This window comes from Cricetulus griseus, chromosome 2 (assembly GCF_003668045.3).
Source record: "Cricetulus griseus strain 17A/GY chromosome 2, alternate assembly CriGri-PICRH-1.0, whole genome shotgun sequence".
Classification (NCBI taxonomy): domain Eukaryota; kingdom Metazoa; phylum Chordata; class Mammalia; order Rodentia; family Cricetidae; genus Cricetulus; species Cricetulus griseus.
This window is the reverse complement of record NC_048595.1, coordinates 268,748,211-268,770,125: the sequence shown is the minus strand read 5'-3', so window position 1 is coordinate 268,770,125 and position 21,915 is coordinate 268,748,211. Positions and strand designations below refer to the sequence as shown.

The 21,915-nt window shown below is 39.1% G+C and overlaps 1 protein-coding gene across 3 annotated transcripts in view; it reads left to right on the top strand.

Moving 5' to 3' along the window:
- The window catches only part of Ahi1 (Abelson helper integration site 1), a 138,583-nt gene that overhangs the window by 102,062 nt on the left and 14,606 nt on the right, over nt 1-21,915 (top strand). For all 3 annotated transcript variants that reach the window (XM_027401916.2, XM_027401917.2, XM_027401915.2), the window contains 2 exons: nt 9,770-9,932; nt 12,871-12,962. In XM_027401916.2, coding sequence (XP_027257717.1) covers nt 9,770-9,932; nt 12,871-12,962 — 255 coding nt within the window. The remainder of the gene's footprint in view (nt 1-9,769; nt 9,933-12,870; nt 12,963-21,915) is intronic.

Here is a 21,915-nt window from a genome sequence, read left to right as displayed (position 1 = left end):
TCCTGTTGCAACTATAATTTCTCATAACAATTTCATTTTAATATGGTTCTTGTTGCATAAAATTTGGCTCTTATTACGTGTGTGTGTGTGTGTGTGTGTGTGTGTGTGTGTGTGTGTGTGCACGTGCGCACTTGTGTGCATATATCATATAGCCTCTTGTGTCTGGCATACTAAATGATTTCAAAGTTCAACCCAGTACAGTGTGTCATAATGCATTCCCCTGGCCAAAGAATATTGTGTTATTTGGGTATGTTATATCTTATCCATTAATCTGCTGGTGGCTATTGATTGAGTTACTGCATTCACATACAGAGGTGTGTGAGTTCAAACATAGCCTTCAAGTCTTTCGAAACTTAAGAGTAGGAGATGAGACATGGCTCTGTAGGTTGGTAGAGTACTTGCTATGCAAGCATGAGGATCAGAGTTCAAATCCCCAGCACCTGTGTAAATGCCAGACAAGTGTGGTGGCCAATCTATAATCCCAGAACTCAGGAGACAGAAACAGGATCCCCAGAAAAAAATGGGCTAGCTAGCCTCCCAGAATCATTGAGGTATATGTTCAACTGAGAACCCCTGCCTCAACATAGTAGCTGGAGAGCCATCAAGAAATGCACCTAATATCAACCTCTGAACTTGACATGCACACAAACATGCATGCATACCACACATACATTTGTTATCCCCCATTAAGAAAAATAAATTAGGAGAATACCTGTATCATAATATGGTAAGTCTATGTATAATATTTTGAGGAACTTCCAGTATGATTTCCAAAGTATTTTAAGCATTGTTAAATCCTACCAGACATGAATAAGGGTTTTAATTTCTCTGCATCCTCACTTGTTACTGTTTATTTTTGTTTCAATTTATCCTTGTGCTTTCTTCTTTGGTCTAAAGGTTATTGGGAATACTTATTTAATAATTTCCACGTATTTATGAATTGTCCTAATTTCACCTGATACCTGGTTTCCAATTTCAGTTCATTATTGTTATAAAATACACTTTCTATGAATTGAGTTTTAAAATTTTATATCCTCAAAAAGATTTAGTTTATGGTCTAGCATATTGTTTATTCCAGAGTGTCCCATGTACACTTAAGAAACATATATAGTGCTTTTATGCTGTAGAGTTGATTATAAAGATCATGACATTTATTTTGTTTATAATGTTGATTTAGTCTTCTGGTTCCAAGTTATCTTCTGCTGGATTCTGTACCTGTGGTCTCTAGGATTGGAGTGAAGACTTCTAACTATGGCTGTTGAGCTGTCTATTTCATATTTTTCATTCAAACAGTTTTGTCTTCAGTGTTCTGAGTCTGTATATGGTACACACATGCTTGTACTTACTTTTATCTTCCTGACTGGCTGGTCATTTATTATTATAAAACATCGTTCTAGGCCTATAGTGACAGTTTTTGTCTTGGGGAACATTTTGCCTGATACATAGATAGCTACACCAACTCATTTGATTGTGGTCCTTTCCAACTCTTTTATCTTTAAATCTGAAGTGTTCCTCTTGTACAGTTTATTGTTGAATCATGAATTTTATTCATTCCTGTAAATTTTTTTGAAATTTTAATCTACTTAGATTTAACTCAATTACTGATAAAGTATGAGTAAGTCTACAATTTGGTTTAACTTTTTAATGTATTTCTGTATTTTTGTTTGCTATTCTGTTAGACTTCCACTATTCATTTGAGAGAAGGTAAATTGATACCTTTCTTTGCTCTCCCCTTTTCTTTTTTTCTTTTGGCAGTTTTATTGAATTGTTTCCTTAGAGTTATCAAAAGAATTTCAGTTAACATCTTAATATAATTTAGATTAGGAACAGTTTTAGTATCTCTTTTTCCCACTTTTATTGTTTATATTGTTGTTGTCATGTATGTTATAGCTTTATATATTATATGCCTATCAACATGTGTTTGTAACTATTTCTATATCAAGTTTCTTTTTCAACTGGATGGGTATAAAAAGAGTTATAAGTAATGTAGATTTGTTGTTATTATTGCTTGGTTTGTCTTGGTTTGGTTTTTCCTTATTGGACATCAAACCTTAGGTCTTCTCGTAAGGAAGGTTCTCCAACATTGAGCTATATTCCTGTCCCTTCTTTAACTTTTCTTTGTGTTAGTATTCAGGCATCTGTTGTAAGAACCCCCAGAAGCTCAGGCCTCCAGAATCTTTTCACAGGACCGCGACCACCCCAATCACCATGAGGAAGAGGAAACTTGATGCAAACAGCAAGAGGCTTTAATGAAAGGTGGACATTTGTACAAACGGGCTCTCTCAGCATGCAGGCTAGAGAGCAGCCCCGTCCCCTAGGCACAGGCGTTTTTAAAGGCTAAAACCACAAGCTTAGGTAGGGGCGTGACCAGAGTCATGGGTTCCTAGAAGGCCCTTTGTCTTGAGGAGAGTGCTGGGAATCAGATGGCCTCCTGACCCACCAGTTGTAAAACCTGCAGACCTCAGGATATGCTTATCTTGCTTGAGCAAATGGTAGCTATCTCTTTGTTTCATAGGGACCCTTAATTGTTAATTATTGACACATTGACCAGTGGGGCAATCTGTTTCCTCCATGAGCCCCTCGGGGAGGGTGGCCATCTGGGAATTCTTGGTACCCAGTTATCTTATGGCCTTGTAAGCTGGTAAATTCCAGGCCCTAAGTCATAGTAGTGGCCTTAGTTTCTGGGTTAGACTGCCCTACATTCAGTTTGGAGAGTTTCCTTATCTGGGCTATATTTCTTTGCTAATTTTTAAGTCTTTCACTGTACTGGCATGCCTTGGGGTTCTGACAGGATACACCCTCAGCTGCAGCCACTAAGAGCACCACCTGTGCATATTCACTGTTTCCTTTTTAAAGGACCCTGCCCACTGCCCATCCTCCTCTCTTTCTTTCTCTCCCTCTCTCTCTCTGTTCCCCTCTCTATTTCCCTCTCTCCCCCTCTTTCCTTTCTGCTATCTCCTGCTGCTCCTGTCTCTGGAGGCAGTCTCCCCGCTCCCCTGTCCCCTTTTTGTGATCCCTTCCCCCCCCCCCCGAAAAAAACAAAACAAAACAAAACTCTGCTTGAACCCTGTTGCATGGTGTCTTTCTCTCAAACACTGCTTTTCTTTCTTTTTTCTTTTCAGTTTTTTTTATTAATTTATTATTTTACATTCTAATCCCAGTTCCCCCTTCCCCCTCTCCTCCCACTCTCTCCACTGCCTGCCTCCCATCTGCTCCACGGAGAGGGTAAGGCCTCTCTTTAGGAAGTCTACCAAGTCTGTCCCAACATCTAGTTGAGTGTGCTGCTATTCTTAAATTACAACACTTTATTTCAAAACAGGATCTCACCAAGATGTCTAGGTTGTCCTTGAACTCACTGTTAACTCTTGGACCTCCTGCCTTAGCTTCCTGAATAACTGAGATTATAGGCCTGAACTATTGGGTCTGGCTTGTCAGTGCATTTCATTTCTACTAACGCATTTGTTTTGCACATCAAATGCTCCTTTATTTCAGCCTCAAGGACTTCCTTTGGTTTTCTTTAATGACAAGCTCACTAGGAACAAACTCAGTTTTTCTTTCTCTCTCCTCCTCCTCTGTGTGTGTGTGTGTTGGGGGGTGGGAGATTTTCATAAGTTATGTTGGCTATTGAATTCTTGATTGAGTCTGCTTGTTCTGTGTTCCACCCCGTTCACTTCACTCTGCCTTCCCATTTCTAAGGAGATGTCTAATGAGGTCGCCTCTTTGGAAATCTCTTACATGACCTAAGTCACATTGTCCTCATTACTCTTAAGGTGGACAGATTCCCTGTTTTTCAGCAGTGTAACTATGTCTCCTACTTAGGAGGAGACATAGTTATATATTCTTTCTTCCCTTTCTCCTATTGCTCTTCCAACTCCAAAAAAACAAATGCACAATGAAAAGCATACTATAAGTCTCTGTTGATTTTGCACATTATTTCTGCCTTTACTTTAGATTAAATAATTTAAATTTAATCATCTTACATTTCAATTATTTTTTTTTATTTTGTCAATTTACATCTAATGTTGGGTCTTTCTACCATATATGACTTCCACCAACTCAATGCCAGAATTGTATGGAGTTTGAAATTATTTTATTGGTGTTTTTTATTCCAGTGAGCTGTTATTCCCATACTTTCTCTTAATTATTTAAATAAATTTCCTTTAGGCCTTTCAATGTTCTAAAATACTGACTTGAAATCTTTGTCTAGTAACTCTAACAGCTAGACTCTCAGGAGTAATGTCTGCATTTTGTTTTCGGTATGATCATATTTCCTGTTTCTTTACATATTTCATAGCTTTTGTTGTTAATTACATCTTTGACATAATGTAATAATCAAACCCTGAAATTATGTAGTCCCCACTCATATTGCTACCTACAGTACTGCATCCTAACAAGCGATACCAGATACGGTCTTATACAAAACTCTTAGCTTAAAGTCATACAACCCTGCTCTTTGGAATGTATTTTACCTTGGAGACAGGGAAAGACTAGAAACTCACTCTCTTGATTCTTAGTTTTATATTCTTTTGATTTACTCATGGCTGTTGTTTTATCTGAACATAATTTAAATCAAATGATTTCAAATACTTCTTTGATACAATGTTTCTGATTGTGCATATACAAGCATTATAAAGTATGACAGCAACTAAGCTTTTGTCTAGTACAAGACAATATGTTTTGTGCAATTATTTGCTTTCTTTATCTCTGATTCCTTATCTCTTATTATCCAGATAAGACTAGTTAAAAGTAACAGGACCTTGATTACTTTGTACAAATACTCTTGGGGTTCTCTCATTTGGTATTCATATAATTAGTAGAAGACTGGTTCTGCCATACTATCCCAGAAATAGGGTATGCTCTTCTTCATTCTTTGCAGGAAGTAAAATAGAATGCAGTGTCACTATGTGGAAAGGGGCCATATAACATTTAATGATGTTTCTTTACAACTCGGGATTTATCATTAAATTTTCAATATATTTTATCTCATTTCTGTTTTAATAGTAAAGATAATATTTCTTAATTAGTATTAGAAATAATTTTCTCAAAGTTTATTTAACTTTAAGATAAATAGCAAAAAAAAAGTACTTTAAATTTCATCTTATGTTAATTAATTGGTAATAACCTACTAGTGACCATTATATGTACCCTTAAGTATTTGGATGAATGCCCATTAACTCATTGGGAAAATTCACAGTTTTGATAGTCAGAGTAGAAAGGCATGAGTGGAATTATCAGCAGTGTGGCATCTTGGCAGTGAGGCCAATTTAGCCCTAAAGTTGTCTCTTGAATTATTCTGACAAAACTTAAAAGTAATCCCAAGAAGGGTCAAGATGAACTTAGGTGACTGCATGGCACAGCATGGTACAATTCACATTAAAGGAATACAGGAAAAACCAGCTCATTTGCAAATCAAATGCACATTTTGTAGTTCCCTGGGGGAATTGTAACAAACTCCTGCTGAGTTAGGAACTAAAACAAGCAAAATGTATTCTCTCACAGTTCTGAAGACCAAAATTATTTGGTCTTCAGGAGTAAGCATAGAAAAGGTAGTAGAGTCTGGGGTCTCACTGGTTTCAGGCTGGCAGAACAAAGTTCTCCACTGAGTATGAAGCCAACTGAAGCCCTGTTTCAGGAGAATGTGCTCAAGTGTATGAGTTTATTCAACGTAACTTAGCTTGGTAAATTGCCTGAGGACATTATGAATATTGACTATTGGATTTCACTCTAGATAAAAGTACAAGGAACAGCCAGCCTGCTGAACTTGACTGCTCAGTGTTCCTGCAAGGGTCATTGGGAATCCTTCAGAGACAGTTATAAAGTAATTTTTTGAAAGATACTACAAAGAACACTCTACCTAGCATCTTACAATAACCAGGTGAATTTTTTAAAAATACAAATAGTGTCCCATAGGTATTTCTATTAAGACCAAAAATTTTATACATCAATAACCAAAGATTAGGCCCCATTTGGGTAGTACACACCTTATAAGCCAAGGTTTTGGCAAGTTAAGGTAGCAGAAAAGTGAGTTCAAGGCCAACATGGAATACCAAGTAAAACTCTGTCTCAAAAAAACCTATGACTAGCGATGTAGCTCATTGGTAGAGCACTTGCCAAGCACATGAAAAGCCCTGTGGTTGATTCCCAGTACTCTCTTCATCCAAAAAAAAAAAAAAAAAAAAAAAGGGAAGAATAATGAAGAGTCAGAGAGAACAAATGACCAATCTAACTCAGTGTGGTTGCTCATACCTATAGTTCCACTATTAGAAAGGCTGAGGCAGGAAGATCACTTAAGCCCAAAAATTTGAGACCAGCCTTGGTAACATAGTAATACCTGATCTCAAAAAATGAACAAATATAAACAAAACTTGTTCATGGCTCTTCTCTCAAGGTTTTGTTCAGTCTGCTTGGTTTTGAGAAAGACCTTTTGTTTTGAATCTTCATGATCCTCACTCAGGTGGGCACAGATAGGTGTTTTCAGTATAATGTTCAATTAATTAAATGCAATATTCAACAGCTTTGTGAATAAACTAGTTAGATTTTTCCCCAAGTGTAAGAGTAATATAAATTCTTAAAGTACATTTAAGGTATGCCAGGATAAGGTATGATATTGGATAGATTAGGTATATTAAATGCATTTGCCAATTAATAATACTTCACCTTGTAGGTCTGTTATGAGCTAACACTATCAAAAGTCAAAGACCATCTATCTGTATATAAACAAAGTAGATTTTATTAACAGACCTTTTTATTATCAACATGATAATACGGTGTGCACACTAGCACATATCTTTATTATAGAAAGATTTCATTAACTGCTCTTTCAGATCAAGAATTGAATCATATTGCAGAAAACAATTCTGTCCTACACACATGCACACCATCGTGAGGCGTGTGTGACGGAGACACTCAGTGAGAATCTTCCAAACAGACTGCTGCTATGGATGCCTGCTGGATCAACAGGATGATCCAGATACTCTTAATTGGAGATTAACCTCTTGCTTGCTGGTTTTTATACAGTTTTGCTTGAACACTCCGACAATAAAATCTTGTAGATGGAAAGGTCAGGACTTATTCATAATTTGCTGCTAAATTCAACAAAAGAAGATTACCAATAAACTATAATTATTAGAAACAAATATGTGTTTTCAAATGAGAAGATAATAGCACTTTAGATAGAAACACATACTTGAATAGCATACCACCACCTACTCCTGAGCCACATGGTTTCTGTCATGGACTTTTAGTATAAGAGAAGAGTCATAGCCAAAGATGAGACTCCACTGCCAGAATGTAGACTGTTGGCATGACAGGCACAATAGTCCTTGTTATTAGGTATGCACATAGACATCCTTGCCAAATGTCAACATTAATATGATGACATCCTCCAAAGACTTGCTTTAGGGCAGTGGTTCTCAACCTTCCTAATGGTTCGATCTTTTAATACAGTTCCTCATGCTGTGATGACCTCCAACCATAAAATTATTTTCATTGCCACTTTATAACTGTTACTGTTATGAATCATAAATATAAATATCTGTGTTTTCAGATGGTCTCGGGCAACTCTGGTGGAATGGTCCTTTGACCTTCAAATGGGTCACGACCCACAGATTGAGAATTGCTGCTTTAGAGACTGAAGCGTCATTGACCATCACCCTCCTGAGATTGCTCATTGTAAAATTTGATGAGAAAGGCACTGCCCCTGCCCTAGGAGATAACACTCAGGTAGTGTAGACAGAACTTAAGTTCACCAGGGCTGGAAATAGATACATTGGAGGGGAGGCATTACTCATGTGTGCTTCCAAGACAGGATGGTGGTAAGGGGTTTATCTAAGCCATCAAGTTGTGGAACTTCTAGAGCTGCATACCAGAATACCACAAACTGGGTGGCTTCAACAATAGGAATTTACTTTCTCACAGTTTCAGAGCCTAGCAGTCCGAGATCAGGATATTACTAGTGTTGGTTTCTCCTGAGGCCTTTTTTTCCTGGCAAGGGGGTCACCGTCGCACTGTGTCCTCACATAGCCTTTATCTTTGTATATATCTGTGTTTCTGGCATCTCTTCCTCTTCCAAGCATAGTGACCCTGTTGATCAGGACAACTTAGAAAAAATTACATCGTTTCACTTTGTTTCCTTAAAGGCTGTCTCTGCAGATATATTCACATTAGGGACTAGGGGCCTCAACCTTTACATTTGAAAGAGTGCAGCATGGTCCATAACAAAATGTGTGTAACAAGTTCCTAGGTAATAGCAACTAGTAGCATGTAATCTGGTGCTCTACATTTGGGTGGGAAGAAAGTATCCAGCAGTCAATGGATGCTTCTACACCAGACAAGTACAGTGAGCAATCTCATGCTAGGCCTTGTGGAACCCTGTCTTTCAAGAGAGCCTTTCATCAACAGACCGTTGTGGAAACTTAGTGAAAGCTTTAATATATCAGTTTTATGAACTCTAACTTAGGAGGGGTCCACACGATGACATAAACCTGATATGAGACTTCCTAAATGATATGTACACCTAAGCAGAATCCTGCTGTCCTTCAGAAATCAAACTATACAAATAAGCATACTGGCCTCATACAGCCATTGTACTCCTCTGAAACGCTCATCAGACAGATCCCCACTAACTACTGGAGCTTTAGCTTCCCCTGCCTTTGACTGCCACTCATAATGCAGGGCTTCATGTTGAACTATTTGGGGGTTCCTCTTAACTGAACTCAAACATGCTATGTAATCTGGCTGAGATGCATACCCACACACTCTGCCTAGCTAATGCCTAATTATCCTCTATTCTCCTACAAAGCCTACACGAGAGGGACAGCACCAGACACATTAAGATTAAAATAGTTGTTCCCTGGAAGAACCCATCCACCTAGTTTCAGAGGGCTATAATGGTGTGTTTTCACTACGCAGCTATATACCCTATACATTTCGAAGCCTTGTTTAGTGAAGAAACCGTAGAGTAAGCATATTCATGTGCATACATATATTATGCCCCCCTTCACCTAGTGCACCAGATCTGGGATGGACGGAGCTCTCCTTTCAAATGCTATAAAGGACTTTTAAACACTTGTGTAGCTCTGCAGCATCATTTTTGATGTGTGTGTGTATAAGAAAAACAAATCAAATAAAATGAATACTGTAAAAAAAAAACAAAAACAAAAAAACAAGGAGAGGATTCCCTCTTAATTTGTGCCTAGCAAAGATCAGCTTTTAAAGAACAGTCTGAAGGTTTGGGTGTTGATATAAAAATATCAAAAGCTGTTTTTCAAAAAGAGTTTTTCTCAAAAAGAGACTTCAGTGAATGGTAAGTGAATTATATAATCAAGTTGTTCCATTGAGCTTCTCCTTTTTGTAAAACTGATTAACCTGAAGGTTTTTATTTTCCAGATGCATCTGCTAGCATGGAGAATGGAGCCTCAAGGTGTATATAGAGCACTTCTAAGAAAGGGGGTGGTGTGTGATGGTTTTTGTTTTTTTTTTTTTTAATTTGCTTCAAAGTAATTTACTTTAAAACTTTAACATCTGGTATTTTGAAGCTAATCTTTGTGTGTTGATGCTCTTAACCATTTCTCAATCCCACAGTCTTTTATCTTGCTTCTCCTGCTGTGTTCCCACCACCCCTGATCCTATTAGCAACCCTTGAGACAGCCTCAGACTTACCAAAGTCCTGCTTTGGTTTCAGCTGCTCTTCTGCAAGAGGAAGTGAGTGTTGGGGCTTTTTCTGTGGCACAGTTGTGATAAAGCTGTGGTGGTCTTATCTCTCTCTTAGGTAGTGGCTCTTTATGACTACACAGCGAGCCGATCAGATGAACTAACCATCCATCGCGGAGACATTATCCGAGTGTTTTTCAAAGATAATGAAGACTGGTGGTACGGCAGCTTAGGAAAGGGGCAGGAAGGCTTTTTTCCAGCTAATCATGTGGCCAGTGAAAGTAAGTGCATGCTCTCTTCCTGTACACTAAGATGTAAAACTGAGCCTAAGATTGATCATTTTCTACCCTGTAATTAATGTATTGTCTACATAATCATTGCATGCGTTTAACACTATGAAAAAAATTTCATTCTTGGGATGGAAAAACTGAAATGAGGAAGCACTGGTATGCTGGAGAGTTACTAGGCTGTGAGAGGGGATGGATGTCTGCTGATTGTCCTGGCCATCCCTGGGGACCCTCCAGCAGCTACCTCCTTCAGCTCTTGCTACCCTGCCACCTGCTGCACACAGTTTTGTCAGCTCCTCTCTCACCCCAGTGACTCCCCAGTTGACTAGCATCTTAAGAACCTCAAATCCCTCAGCTCTCTATTTCTATTTGTCCACCTCAGCTCTGGCCAGGGTACCTGCTGAGACAAGAGTGGAGGGGGCTGTTCATTCTCAAGCTCATTAAGCAGCCATTTGTGAAAAGAAAAGTGAACAGAAGATTCCTGATGAGGCCTTCACAGTTTTGCTGTGAGACTTTAAAAGGTGAAAATAGAGCTGCCACAGAACACCTAGAAATGAGGGCACGCTGTAGTACTTCAGAAAGTCCTGATAGCAGCTGGCCTGGTGGCATGCTAGGGAAAGCCCAGGGCTGATGTCAGGAAAGCCACCTGGGAGTGCATGCCCGGCAGTTTATAGTGAGCCGTGTGAGCTCATCCGTGAAATGAAGACACTGAGCTCCATCAGCTAAGCGCTCCTACACAGATACTGGTGTGGTTCTGATTTAAAGTGAAATAGGAAACACTGCTTTGCATATGCATTGCCTTTTGTTTCTAAATAGAATTATTTATTCCTAATAGTAGATTTTCATGCTCATCTTTGAAACCCCATTTAAACCAAATTATGACTGGACAAAAGTACTGCCAGTTCCTGTTTGAGTTGTGAATTTTTGAGAGTAAATGGATTTTTTTTCTTTTTTAATGAAAAGGAGGAAAAAGAATGTATTACTTGATTGCTATGCTAGGTTATATCTAGATGAAGTGACTTCTCTTTACTGCCCCCCACACTGCCCCCTCGTTCCTAGAGCTCCATTCTGGGGTATTACTGCAGCTTGTCTGTTGCCTCAACAAACTCCTCCCCTCAAAAGTGCCAAGAATTGCAAAAAGTACCCACTTCTGTCCCTGGCTTAGCTATTCTCTAAGGAATGACTAATAGCTTGTAAATTTCTCCTGGGGGTGCATTTCACGCCTTAAAGGTAATGCAGAATGGAGAAAGCTCAAGAGAGAGTGGAAGGAAGCTGTTGTAGGACAAAGTAACTCAGCCACATAGCTTCAGTGGCAGTGGCTTGCTGCTAACCAGAGCTCTGGAATGTGCCTATTACTTTGACTAGGAAGCAGTCTGTTGCTCTCAGATACCAGTGAAAACATTTGCAGATACTGTTTTACTTGGCAGTATAAAGAGATCTTGTTTTTCCCAGCAGCATATTCTGTAGAAATAAACCCTTAGGCTTGCCTCTCTTGATAGGCTATGGACATGTGGTCTACAGTGAGTTCAAATCTAATAAAATTTCTTTTCCTTATGTAGTAATTTTGAAAAGCTCCTGCAATGATGGTTTATGGCTTTGTAGAGAATTGATTCCTTTGCCTTAACTCATGACCATCCTGCATTTGTCATCACTTTTTACTGTGCCCTAGAATAGATAATTAGTGCCTCTTTTAGTCACTGTAAGAACAGGAGAAAAATCAGAATACCTGAGAATATAACAACTGAATCTCACACTTCAGCAGGTTCTCTTCTTTCCCTTTTATCCTATTTGTTGCCTAAAGTTACCAAAAATTCAACTGCCAATTTTGGCATTAGCGGGGGGGAAAATGACTCTCAGCAACATATTCCATTCTAAAACTTAGTGGGAGGAATTGTCCTTGATCTTTTTTTGAAGCCACAAATGCAAAGCGAATGTAAGTGATTTTATATATGAACAGAACCTCCACCCATTGTTCAGCTGGGAACTGAGGCATTTAGGACAAAAGCAAAATAAAAGAAGATAGCACTCCATTGTTGAACAGTCTCATTCTGCAGATAAGCCACTGGGAAGAAAACAGCCAGTTCCTCCTAATCACATCTGACATCCTTTTCTCAAGATACAAAGAAACCTAGGAGTGACACCAACCCATCCTCACATCTAGCTAATAGCTCATAATCTTATTTGTGCAATTTCATTAAATACAACTTTGGAATTTCTCGATTCTGAATCACTCTTACATAAAGTAGATTTTCATTTTAGCCCTCTTAAGATTCCCATATGGCTTTTTGCATACATATACTTCATGCAGACTCAGTAGAGTATATAGATTATAATCTTTGATTAAATAGATTTTAAGCTTAAATCTTAGGTATATTCCTAAATCTGTGTTTCTTCATTCTTTGTTCCCAAATTGTCCTTCAGGGTACAGTTCTACCTGCTCTTCAGGGCTTGACACACCTTCCACTTCCTCCATTCAGGATTCGCCATACCCCATATCACTGCCTTTGTTGTTAACTGCCTTGCAAACTTTCAAACTGTCAAACTGCATTTGAGGGCATGACTACCTCTAGGCAGGCAGGCTCTCCTTGAGAGCCAATCCTTTATGGCTACGTAGCAGATAACCTTGCTTGCATACAGCAGGTTCCTGCTGACTGTGTATTGAGAGAACATGAAATAAGCATCTATGTGACCACATAGTAGTTGAATTGATGCCTTCTGCATCCCTAAAGTTATCATGATTGAAGCTTTGCAGTCCTGACTAGCGGGTCAGACTGCAAACTACCTTAACAAACACATCCACATCACTTGTTGTTACAACAAAGAATTGAGTATCAGTTTCTTTACATTTAAGTATCTGCCCTCCATTGTAGTTTGTTCTCTGGTGGAACAGTACTCCTGGCTTTAATTAAATGAATTCCCATTTTCATTCCAGCCCTGTATCGATCATCACCTCCAGAGGTAAAGGAGCGATCTCCTCCTTTAACTCCCAAGGAGAAAACTGAGAAGCTTTCAGCTTCTCAAAAGGTACATATTGTCAAAAATGTGTGTGTGTGGTATATATGATGCTTTTATTCTTTTTTCAATCTGTATAAAATATTCCTTTATTTTTCATGCTTATGACCTTCCATTGTTTACATGGGTTACTTCTTTTGATCTGGGCACCAACGTGAAATATATGAAGTACATGTTGCAGCCATTTTCCAGATAAGGAAACTGAGGAGACTCAGAGAGGATAATGGACTAAACCCCCGAGTCACAGCCTGTGTTGACACACAGCCCACAAGTGGAGTTTGTGACTTGAAGCGCGCTGCTAGCCATTCTGCACTTGCATCTTTATCTGTCATCCTAACATTGTATCAGCCTCACCTAGAAGGCACATGTGGATGCCAGAAGTCACAGGAGCCCACAGAATAAAGTTGTACTGTTCCTCAAATTTTTGTTCTGTCCCACACATCTCTACTTGCTATTAATTGAAGACACTTTCAACTGTTATGAGCCAGAGAAATGCCATTGCCATTGCCATTTAAGGTCTGTGCCATCAGAAAGAGCAGTCAGTATCTTTCTGATGTGAATAGTATTTCATATGCATATGGCTTATTAGACCCATTCCATTTGTGACATTAGTTCTTGCCTTAGGCTGAGAAGCCATGTTTTTCTTGCCTATGGACACACACACACACACACACACACACACACACACACACACACACACACAAATGTATGTATCTTGTGGTTTTGGCAGTTGAACTAGTCCCATATCAGCCATTCAACATGTAGTTACCTAGTTCTTCCATGCTGAGCATTCTTTTAGCCCCAAATGAAGCTGGTATAGGTGGACAAAGCACTTACCCTTATGTTTTGGATGAGCTGCTGGTAAGCCACCTGTGAGCAGATAGTTTCAAAAGACTTTTGGAACTAGAATGAAGATAATATGCATGTTTCATTGGAAACACATGGGAAGAAAGCCTTCAGTTCTGTTCTGGGAAGGCCAGGAATAGTTCCCAAGAGAAAAATGCATAGCCTGAAGCTTGGAGTGTTATATAAAGTTAGACAAAAACATTCCCGAAGAGGGAGAACTTGAATAAGGTATAGTATGTCCATGATCCTGTCTAGGGAGTATAGGATTAAAGGGGGAAAGGAGAGGAGAAACAGAGGCACTGAACCACAAGCAGCCTAGTGCACTCTTCTAATGTACTTAGATTTTATTCTCCAGACAAGGGTTCCCCTGGAGGAGGTGCCCCAGGAATGATATAAAAGGATTTTTAATTTTAGCACTAGCACAGGTGGTTAGAATAGAGGTAACTAAAACCTAGCATGAGGAAATTTGTTAGGGATACATAGAAATAAAATACAGGGGAATGAGAGGTAGGCATAAGCTGTGATTGCCAGGCTTTTCTTTGATTCAGTTACTTCATGACATAGAACATAAGATAACTCTGAGGTCACTGGATTATTATATAACTAAATAGGTGATAGTACTACAAAATTAATGAGCTAGGAAGTTTGGAGAACAATAAGGTGAGACAAGGTAGACAATAAGAGCTGATTAGCTCAAGTTTTAGATAGTTCAGTTTGCTGCTGATGTCTTCAGAGATCCCAGGAAGAAGCATTTGCATGCATCCAGAAATGCAGGACTGGAATTTGAGAGAAAGTATAGCTCCAAAACCAAATGAAGAGGAATTGGGGTAGTCCGTCTACCCTATTGGAAGGCAGAGTTTGTGCTGAAGGCAGTGGCCCTGATAATGTCTGTGGAATCAGAAGAGAAGGAAGCCAAAGGCAGAACCCAGCTGACACTAATATTATGGGAGTAAAAAAAAAAGAGTAGATTGGAAAACAGCAAGAAAAAAAGACATGACCTGGAAGCTAAGGATGAAGCAAAGAAAAGAGTATATCTAGGTATGTCCAGCTGTTTGACATTACAGCATTACCTTGCTGTCTACAAAGATTCTGCTTAAAAACCATGTAGCAGAGTTACAAAAAGAAAAAAAAAATCACAAATACACACATGCACATACACTTATAAATCTCTACTATTTTAAATAAGTTTATGATCTTGTGTTGGGTAACCCTCATGACTGTCCTTGAACATGTGGAATATGGGCTGCAGGTTGGACACACCTGCCAGCCGAGCAGTTGGATTATCTGAGCATTTGGTAGTCAAGAGGGTCCTGGTAGCTTTGCAGCAGAATCAAAGTGACAAAGTGGAAGCCATTCTCCAAGTTTCACTTCAAAAAAGGGAGGGAGGGAGACTGAGTAGTTGTTGGAGGAAGACAGGATATCCAGTTATCTTTCAAGTGCTGAAGAGACACAGACTGATATGCTATGAAGGCAAAATTAGTACATGATGGATTGTGCAAGATTCAGGAATTTGTTTTATTATACAAGATCAAAATGATAGATGAGTCTTGACATAGACCAGCACTTCTCAACTGATAGTAATTTTGCCTCCCAGAAGACATTTGGCAATGTTGAGAGATTTTTGTTGTTATGTCAGCTACAAGGAGTGAGTAGGATACTACTGGCATCTTTGAAGTATTTAGACATCATCACTTATATTTCTACAACTCATCAGAGAATTGACTAGCAAAATATAGCAAGAAAGTCAAGCTTAGAACAGCATCCCTTTCAAATGGGGGAGATGACTTGGGTAGTCAAAGTCTAGAAATAAAAGAGAGAAAGATTGCCTGCATGCTACACCAGATTGGAGAATACAAAGAAGCAAGAGACAGCTGATAGACTTAGAAAGCCAGGTTTGCCACTAGGTCCCAGGAAGCTATCCATTCTGCTAATCAACACCAAACTTACAGAATTAGGCAAACGCTTGTCTTAGGTCAGGGCTGTTATAACAAATATGCAGTAGTTTATAATGGCTTACATAGGCAACAATTCTTACAGTATGGAGACTCGCAAGTCCAAGGTCAAGGTGCTAGTAGATCTGATGTCTATTGAGGGTGGTCTTTGGTTTGGAGCTTCATTGCAACCTCACAGGACAGATAGCCAGAGAAGAATCTCTCTTGTGTCCTGTTTTGTAAAAGCACAAGTCCTACTTGTGAAGAAGATTCTATCCTTATCACCTAATTATCTCCAAAAACCATCGTTTTTGGAGTATGCTGGGAGATGAATGTAAAAGTATGTCTTCAGCATGGAGACCAAAACTGGAAACTCAACTACAATCTAAACTAAAGCCACGACACAGTGAGTCTATCTCAGTAAAAGTAAAAGTACAGGCAGTGAGAATTCTCTGAAGTAAGTGGTCCCTTGGGAACCACTTACTTAAAAATTCAACACAGGAATTTTGGAAAGAAACACACCATCAGCTTATAAGAATTCTATATTAAATTTACAACCTAGATAAATCATTGCAATGGAAATATAACATTAGCATGGTTTTGGTTTAGTATGCAATGCAATGAAAGATCAAGCTTTACTGGTGTCCCTGACTTGCACCATACTGACCATTGAAACTAAGACCATGTACTCCTGACTCTTAAGTTTCTTCTCCATTGATTCTGTGTCAGCCAGAGAAGATACTAGGAATTTTCTATATTTAACTGTTCTTGTGAAATTGGTCTTGGCCTTGCTCTTCCTAATGTGCCAGTGTTCCCAAGGGACCACTTACTTCAGAGAATTCTCACTGCCTGTACTTTTACTTTTACTGAGATAGACTCACTGTGTCGTGGCTTTAGTTTAGACTGTAGTTGAGTTTCCAGTTTTGGTCTCCATGCTGAAGACATACTTTTACATTCATCTCCCAGCATACTTGTTCTTCAAATGGCAAACGTAGCCCTTAAAGTCAAAACCCTAATTCTAATCGATCTCAAGGAAACATACAATATGCAAGTTAAAATAGTTTTTAAAATGAAATCCTTAGGCCCATGCTGTAGCTTGGTTATCATGCACAGAGTCTTGCAGAAGCAAGAATCATTAACAATACTAATGCATAAAGCAAGTGTCACACAGGGTATGAATCCATTTGGGCCAGGAAATAGGGACATTCCCACAGAGAAGATGGAGCTCAGATCAGGGTTTTAAGTTAAGGTGAATGGATTTATTTACTTGAAGAATATAATTTGATCTGTCACATATGAATCCATGAGTTAGACTGGAATCCTTACAAGAAAGCAGTAGGTATAATTCAGTGATAGAGTGTTTGCCTAGCAACACAAATTAGAGAGAGAGACAAAGAGAGAGAGAGAGTAGAGAGAGAGAATATCACCTCCGAGGAATTTGTTGAATGTGTATTAGACAGTGTGATAATTCCTTGAGGAAAAGAGTATGTGAAATGATCTATGCTAATGTACAAAAAAGTCCCTGATAAACATAATGTTGCCCTAGGCACTAAAATGCCTTGAATACTCTGAGTCATGAAGCTGACAGCCAACCTTGAGAAATATGAACCTGAGTGTCTCTAGCACCTAGTTAGTTGTATTTCTTAATTAGTTCTTTATCAAAATGGGTATGGCTTGATTTTATCAAGATTCTATCTTATAAACATACCATCAAATGTATCAGAGATTTAATTTTGAATGCAAGCCTTTTCTTATTATCATACATAAGATAAGCTTTTTAAAGAACATGAAAAGTGACTAGATTCGTGGGAGGTCTGAGATCATAGCATTATGGAGCTGGTCCCAGGAATGAAGCTGTGATTCTAGCTCAGCTACTTCATTGTGCAAATGAACAAACTGAGATCCATAAAGTTGAGATATCTCATTCAGATGACACTGCTAATAAGGAGTGTGGTCTCCATAGTCTCAGCCATGTCCTCTATCCTCTGCCATCTTGTTACAATAGACTGCCATTAGCCCCCACAGCCAGATTTTGTGTTACTGTGGTTTTGTATATACCTGTTTAATGTTTGTTTCAGTGTACTTTCTTCACGTGGAACTTAAAAGAATTGTATTCTATATATTTTAGTTTGGGTTTTGTTTCTGTTTTTGAGATGGGGGGGTCTCACCCTATTGCCTAGACTGACCATGACCTCCTGGGTTAAAAGATTCTCCCACCTCAGCCTCCCTAATGGCTGGGACTACAAGCATGTATCAATGTACTCAGCTTTATTCTCTATAATTTTAAGGAAAAAAAAAAAGGAAAGAAACCCCATTAACTGTCCTTTTTAAATTTACATCTGTTCAAAATATACAATAAAAAGTAAAGTTATCAGTGGCTTGACAGCTGCCACCTCCTCCAAGTTCTTCGCAGTGGACACACTGGCTCTGTTGCTGTGTGTGCGTTTTGTGTGGCACACTGAAATGATGGTGCCTAGTGGCAACATTTGTTGCCTGTAGGAGATGGAGTTTTTCCTCCAGGCCAATCTAAGACTTCTCCAAAGTGTGCTGCCACTTTTAACTTTAGTAATTCTGAGAAAGAAAACGTATTGGTGTATTTCTAACATAGAATTTGCTTCAAGTTTCAGAAATGTTTTATCCTTTATCTGAAAAGAACAAACTTAGTATATAATAGGGAATTCATGAACTGAAATCTTATAGTTTAGAAATAAAATATCTAATTATTGAATTCCATGAAGAATTTCAGTGCATCCAGGATCAATACTTTTCTTAACATCCCCATGACTTATAGTAACTTAACTGCTGTTAAAAAAAAAAAAAAAGTATTACTTGCATATTGGAAAATTATCTGAGAGCCTGTAAACAGCACTTCCATAGAGCAAATGCATGGAACCCCGATGATGTATGAGTAAAACCAGAGTAGACCCCATGCCTCCATGCCTCCATATTAAGACCCCAGTACAGAAGAATACCCAGGTTCCTCACAGATGCAGCCAGATCTACAAAAGAGGCCATGAGGGCTTTACTCTCTGAAGTGCTGGGGGCTAGATTTGCAGCTGCTTCTTCTAGGTCTGCACCTGTGTCCCTATCATTGTATTGGCATGTTTGCCTTAGCCATCTTTTCTCTGTGTGAGCGGTTCCAGGGTCCTCTGAGTTGTTCCGGGATCCTCTGGCCTCCACAGGATGAGGCCCCATGTACTAAAGCTTGTTTTCAGATTACCTAGCCTAGGGTAGGGTCTAGACTATTGCCAGGAGCTCTGACATACAAAGTCTGTGGGACAGTCCTTCTGTAGTTTGACCCCAGAATTAGGTTTAGAAAATACTCCTAATGTCGTCTTAATTCCATCAATTAAATTTATAAAAAAATTAACATGCATGTGAATTGTTTTCCCATTTAGCAACTCGCTCCTCATTTGAGCCTGAATTCAGCCTTTGTTGCATTCCATTTTGTTATGCTAATCTTCCATTAAAAGCTCAATTTATAGATTAATACAGATTCTCAGTAAAAATTCTGTGGTTCTTTCCAAGACACACAAATAAGTATTTTAAGGGCATTTATCACAATTCTCAGAGTGCATGGGCTGTGGATCATTCTTGCTTTTGCAAAATGCAAAATTTCTGAGGAAAGACATCATGACAATGACTATACAAAAGTATAAAAATTGGCATTACACTCTCCTCTGCTGTTGTCAGTGTTCCACATGGCCCAGGACTCTCTGATAAGACTCTAAGGGTTGCTTGACAGAGTAATACAGCATGCTTTTCGTGATGATGTCTTCAAGGGTAATCTAAACATCAATAGCATTTCTCTGAAAATTTGTTAGAGATCTGAAATGTGAAAGATGTGATTGCGAGGAGAACTCCCCACCAGTCATTCTGTCAGAAATGTCCTTTAGATAGAGGCCAGATTGATTAGAATCAGCCACACAGCCTTCTCACTTGACAAGCACCCTGACCTTTCCCTGGAAGTTCTCTGACACCCTTATTCTACTGTCCTCGTTTGGGCAGCCTTTCTACTTAAAAGATGCTCATCCTCAGTGCCATGGCATTTCAGGATAATAATGCATTGTTCTATGAGTATGTTATGCATTGTCAGGGATTGGGGATCGTTTTGTTGTTGTTAAGTTTGTGGGGAAAAAAAATGTCTTGCTGTCATGCCTTGAACCAAATGACCCTCGTAACTCATACGCCATTAGGTCTGGCTTCATACAATGTCTCTAATCAGATGTAGGTACCTGTTGATACTGCTTGTTTCCTGTGTTTGAGGAATTGATGTTAGTCTTTGCAAAAACCATGGAAAATTAACTATATGCTAATGTTCTAGCTATTCTTAGCAATCACAGTAATGTGATCAGTGGTACTAATTTTAAGGTTTCTTTTGGGGAACGTAAAAGGGAATGGACCTTTTCCTATTTAAGGGTCCCCTGTTTTTATTCAGATGAACCATGAAATAAAACATCGTTCTCAGCACACTAGAACAAACTTGCTTTAATCACTCTTTGACTTGAACATTTCAGCACTGTGTGAGCCTTTTCTGTTTTACCCACATTTTTTCCTTTTACTATGGGTGTGGCTAAGCTACTGTATCTTAATGCAGAGAATTTCCTTATAGTCCACATGGCCTGATTTGGGAAGAATTATTCCCTCATGATGGAAGATTAGAAAATAATTCATCCTCAAAAGAGGAAGTGGAAGACCCAAATAACTCTTCTGTTTGCAGAAATTGAAAAATGGTTGTCTGGGCAAGATGACTCAGCTGATAAAGGCAGTCTCTGCCCAGCCTGACTACATGGGCTCAGTCCCTGGGACCCACAGAGTCAAAGGAAGGAACCGACTCCTGCACCTTGTCATCTGACCTCCACACTCACTCGTTGTGACTTACACATCTCCTCACAAGTGTATGCACACTTGCACATACAGTTAGTTAATTGGTGCACTTTTTTTTCAATGGAGGTCTACTCTGATGTTTTCTACCTTCTTGCTTGCTTACAATCCATTTCTGCTCTTCCCAAGTCAGGCCACTTGGGCCACAGGAAGTCAGTCCATACAAGCACCATGATTTGGCAATTTGATGCCAGCTGCATAGGCAGCACCTGGAATCTGTAATTTGTCTCATCAGTCTCCAGGCCTAGAGTAAACTACTTGTCCACTTTTGCCACTCGTGCTCTGGGTTTATTCATTGCTTTTTTTTTTCCCCAACAAGTCACCACCCTGTTGGCTGTGATCCTTCTTCACAGTGAGGCACACTGTCATGTCAACTTTCTGTTTGTTCCCTTTGACTCACTGCCATGCTCTCTGACACCTTGGCAGAGAAAGCAGTACCCCACTCCTCAAGCTGCTACTCTTGTACTCCAAGTCAGCTTTGGCTCCTGCCTTCCACAGGGGTTGCCATCTAACATGAATCCCTCACATTTTCATCCTGATGGTCTCAATATTTCTGTGATTTCACCCTGTCTCTGCAGCTGATTTTTAGAGATTAGCACTTCCTTTTGTGGGAAAGACTTCTTCAAGCAGGGTTCATTTTCTACTTTCACCTTTCTGGTCCTCAACCCTTACCTGGGGATCTTCTCATTCCTTCACCTGCTTTGTCATCTTCCTTATTTGTTTAACACTTATAAGGATGCCTGTTTTGGTTTTGATTTGATTTGTTTTGTTTCATCAGACACTATGACAAAATGGAGTCTGGATGGTGACAGCCAATGAATCAGAAATAGTCCCTGCATTACAGCCTAAAGTATGAAAGTGGCGTTAGTCATAAGGTCACACAATTAAACATAAGCAATAAAGGATAGTGACTGGAACTTCAGGGCCATTTGTGAAAACTGGGGGTTATCAGCAGGGGAATACCTTAGGGACATTAGAAACGGCCTGTGAAGAACCTAAGATGGCCCAATGTAGCATCAGTTTCCTTCTAGTCCAAAGAAATCAGCAAACAGAAACTGGTAAAAGAAAATTAATTTATTTAACTTTGGCCTAAGCAGAAAGGAGAAGGACATCTAAATTCCTCTATGCTGTGCCTGTGGCCATCTTACAATATATAGAAAGCCAAGAAATGAAGATCAGAATGTGTGCAAATGTAGTTGTGAGACAAGTTAGCCCAGGTTATCTCCATTGTCCCTGTTGTGATTTAGAACTTTTGATGCAAATCCACAGACAGAAGAAGCCTCTTAAAGTTCCCCTGGTTTTTG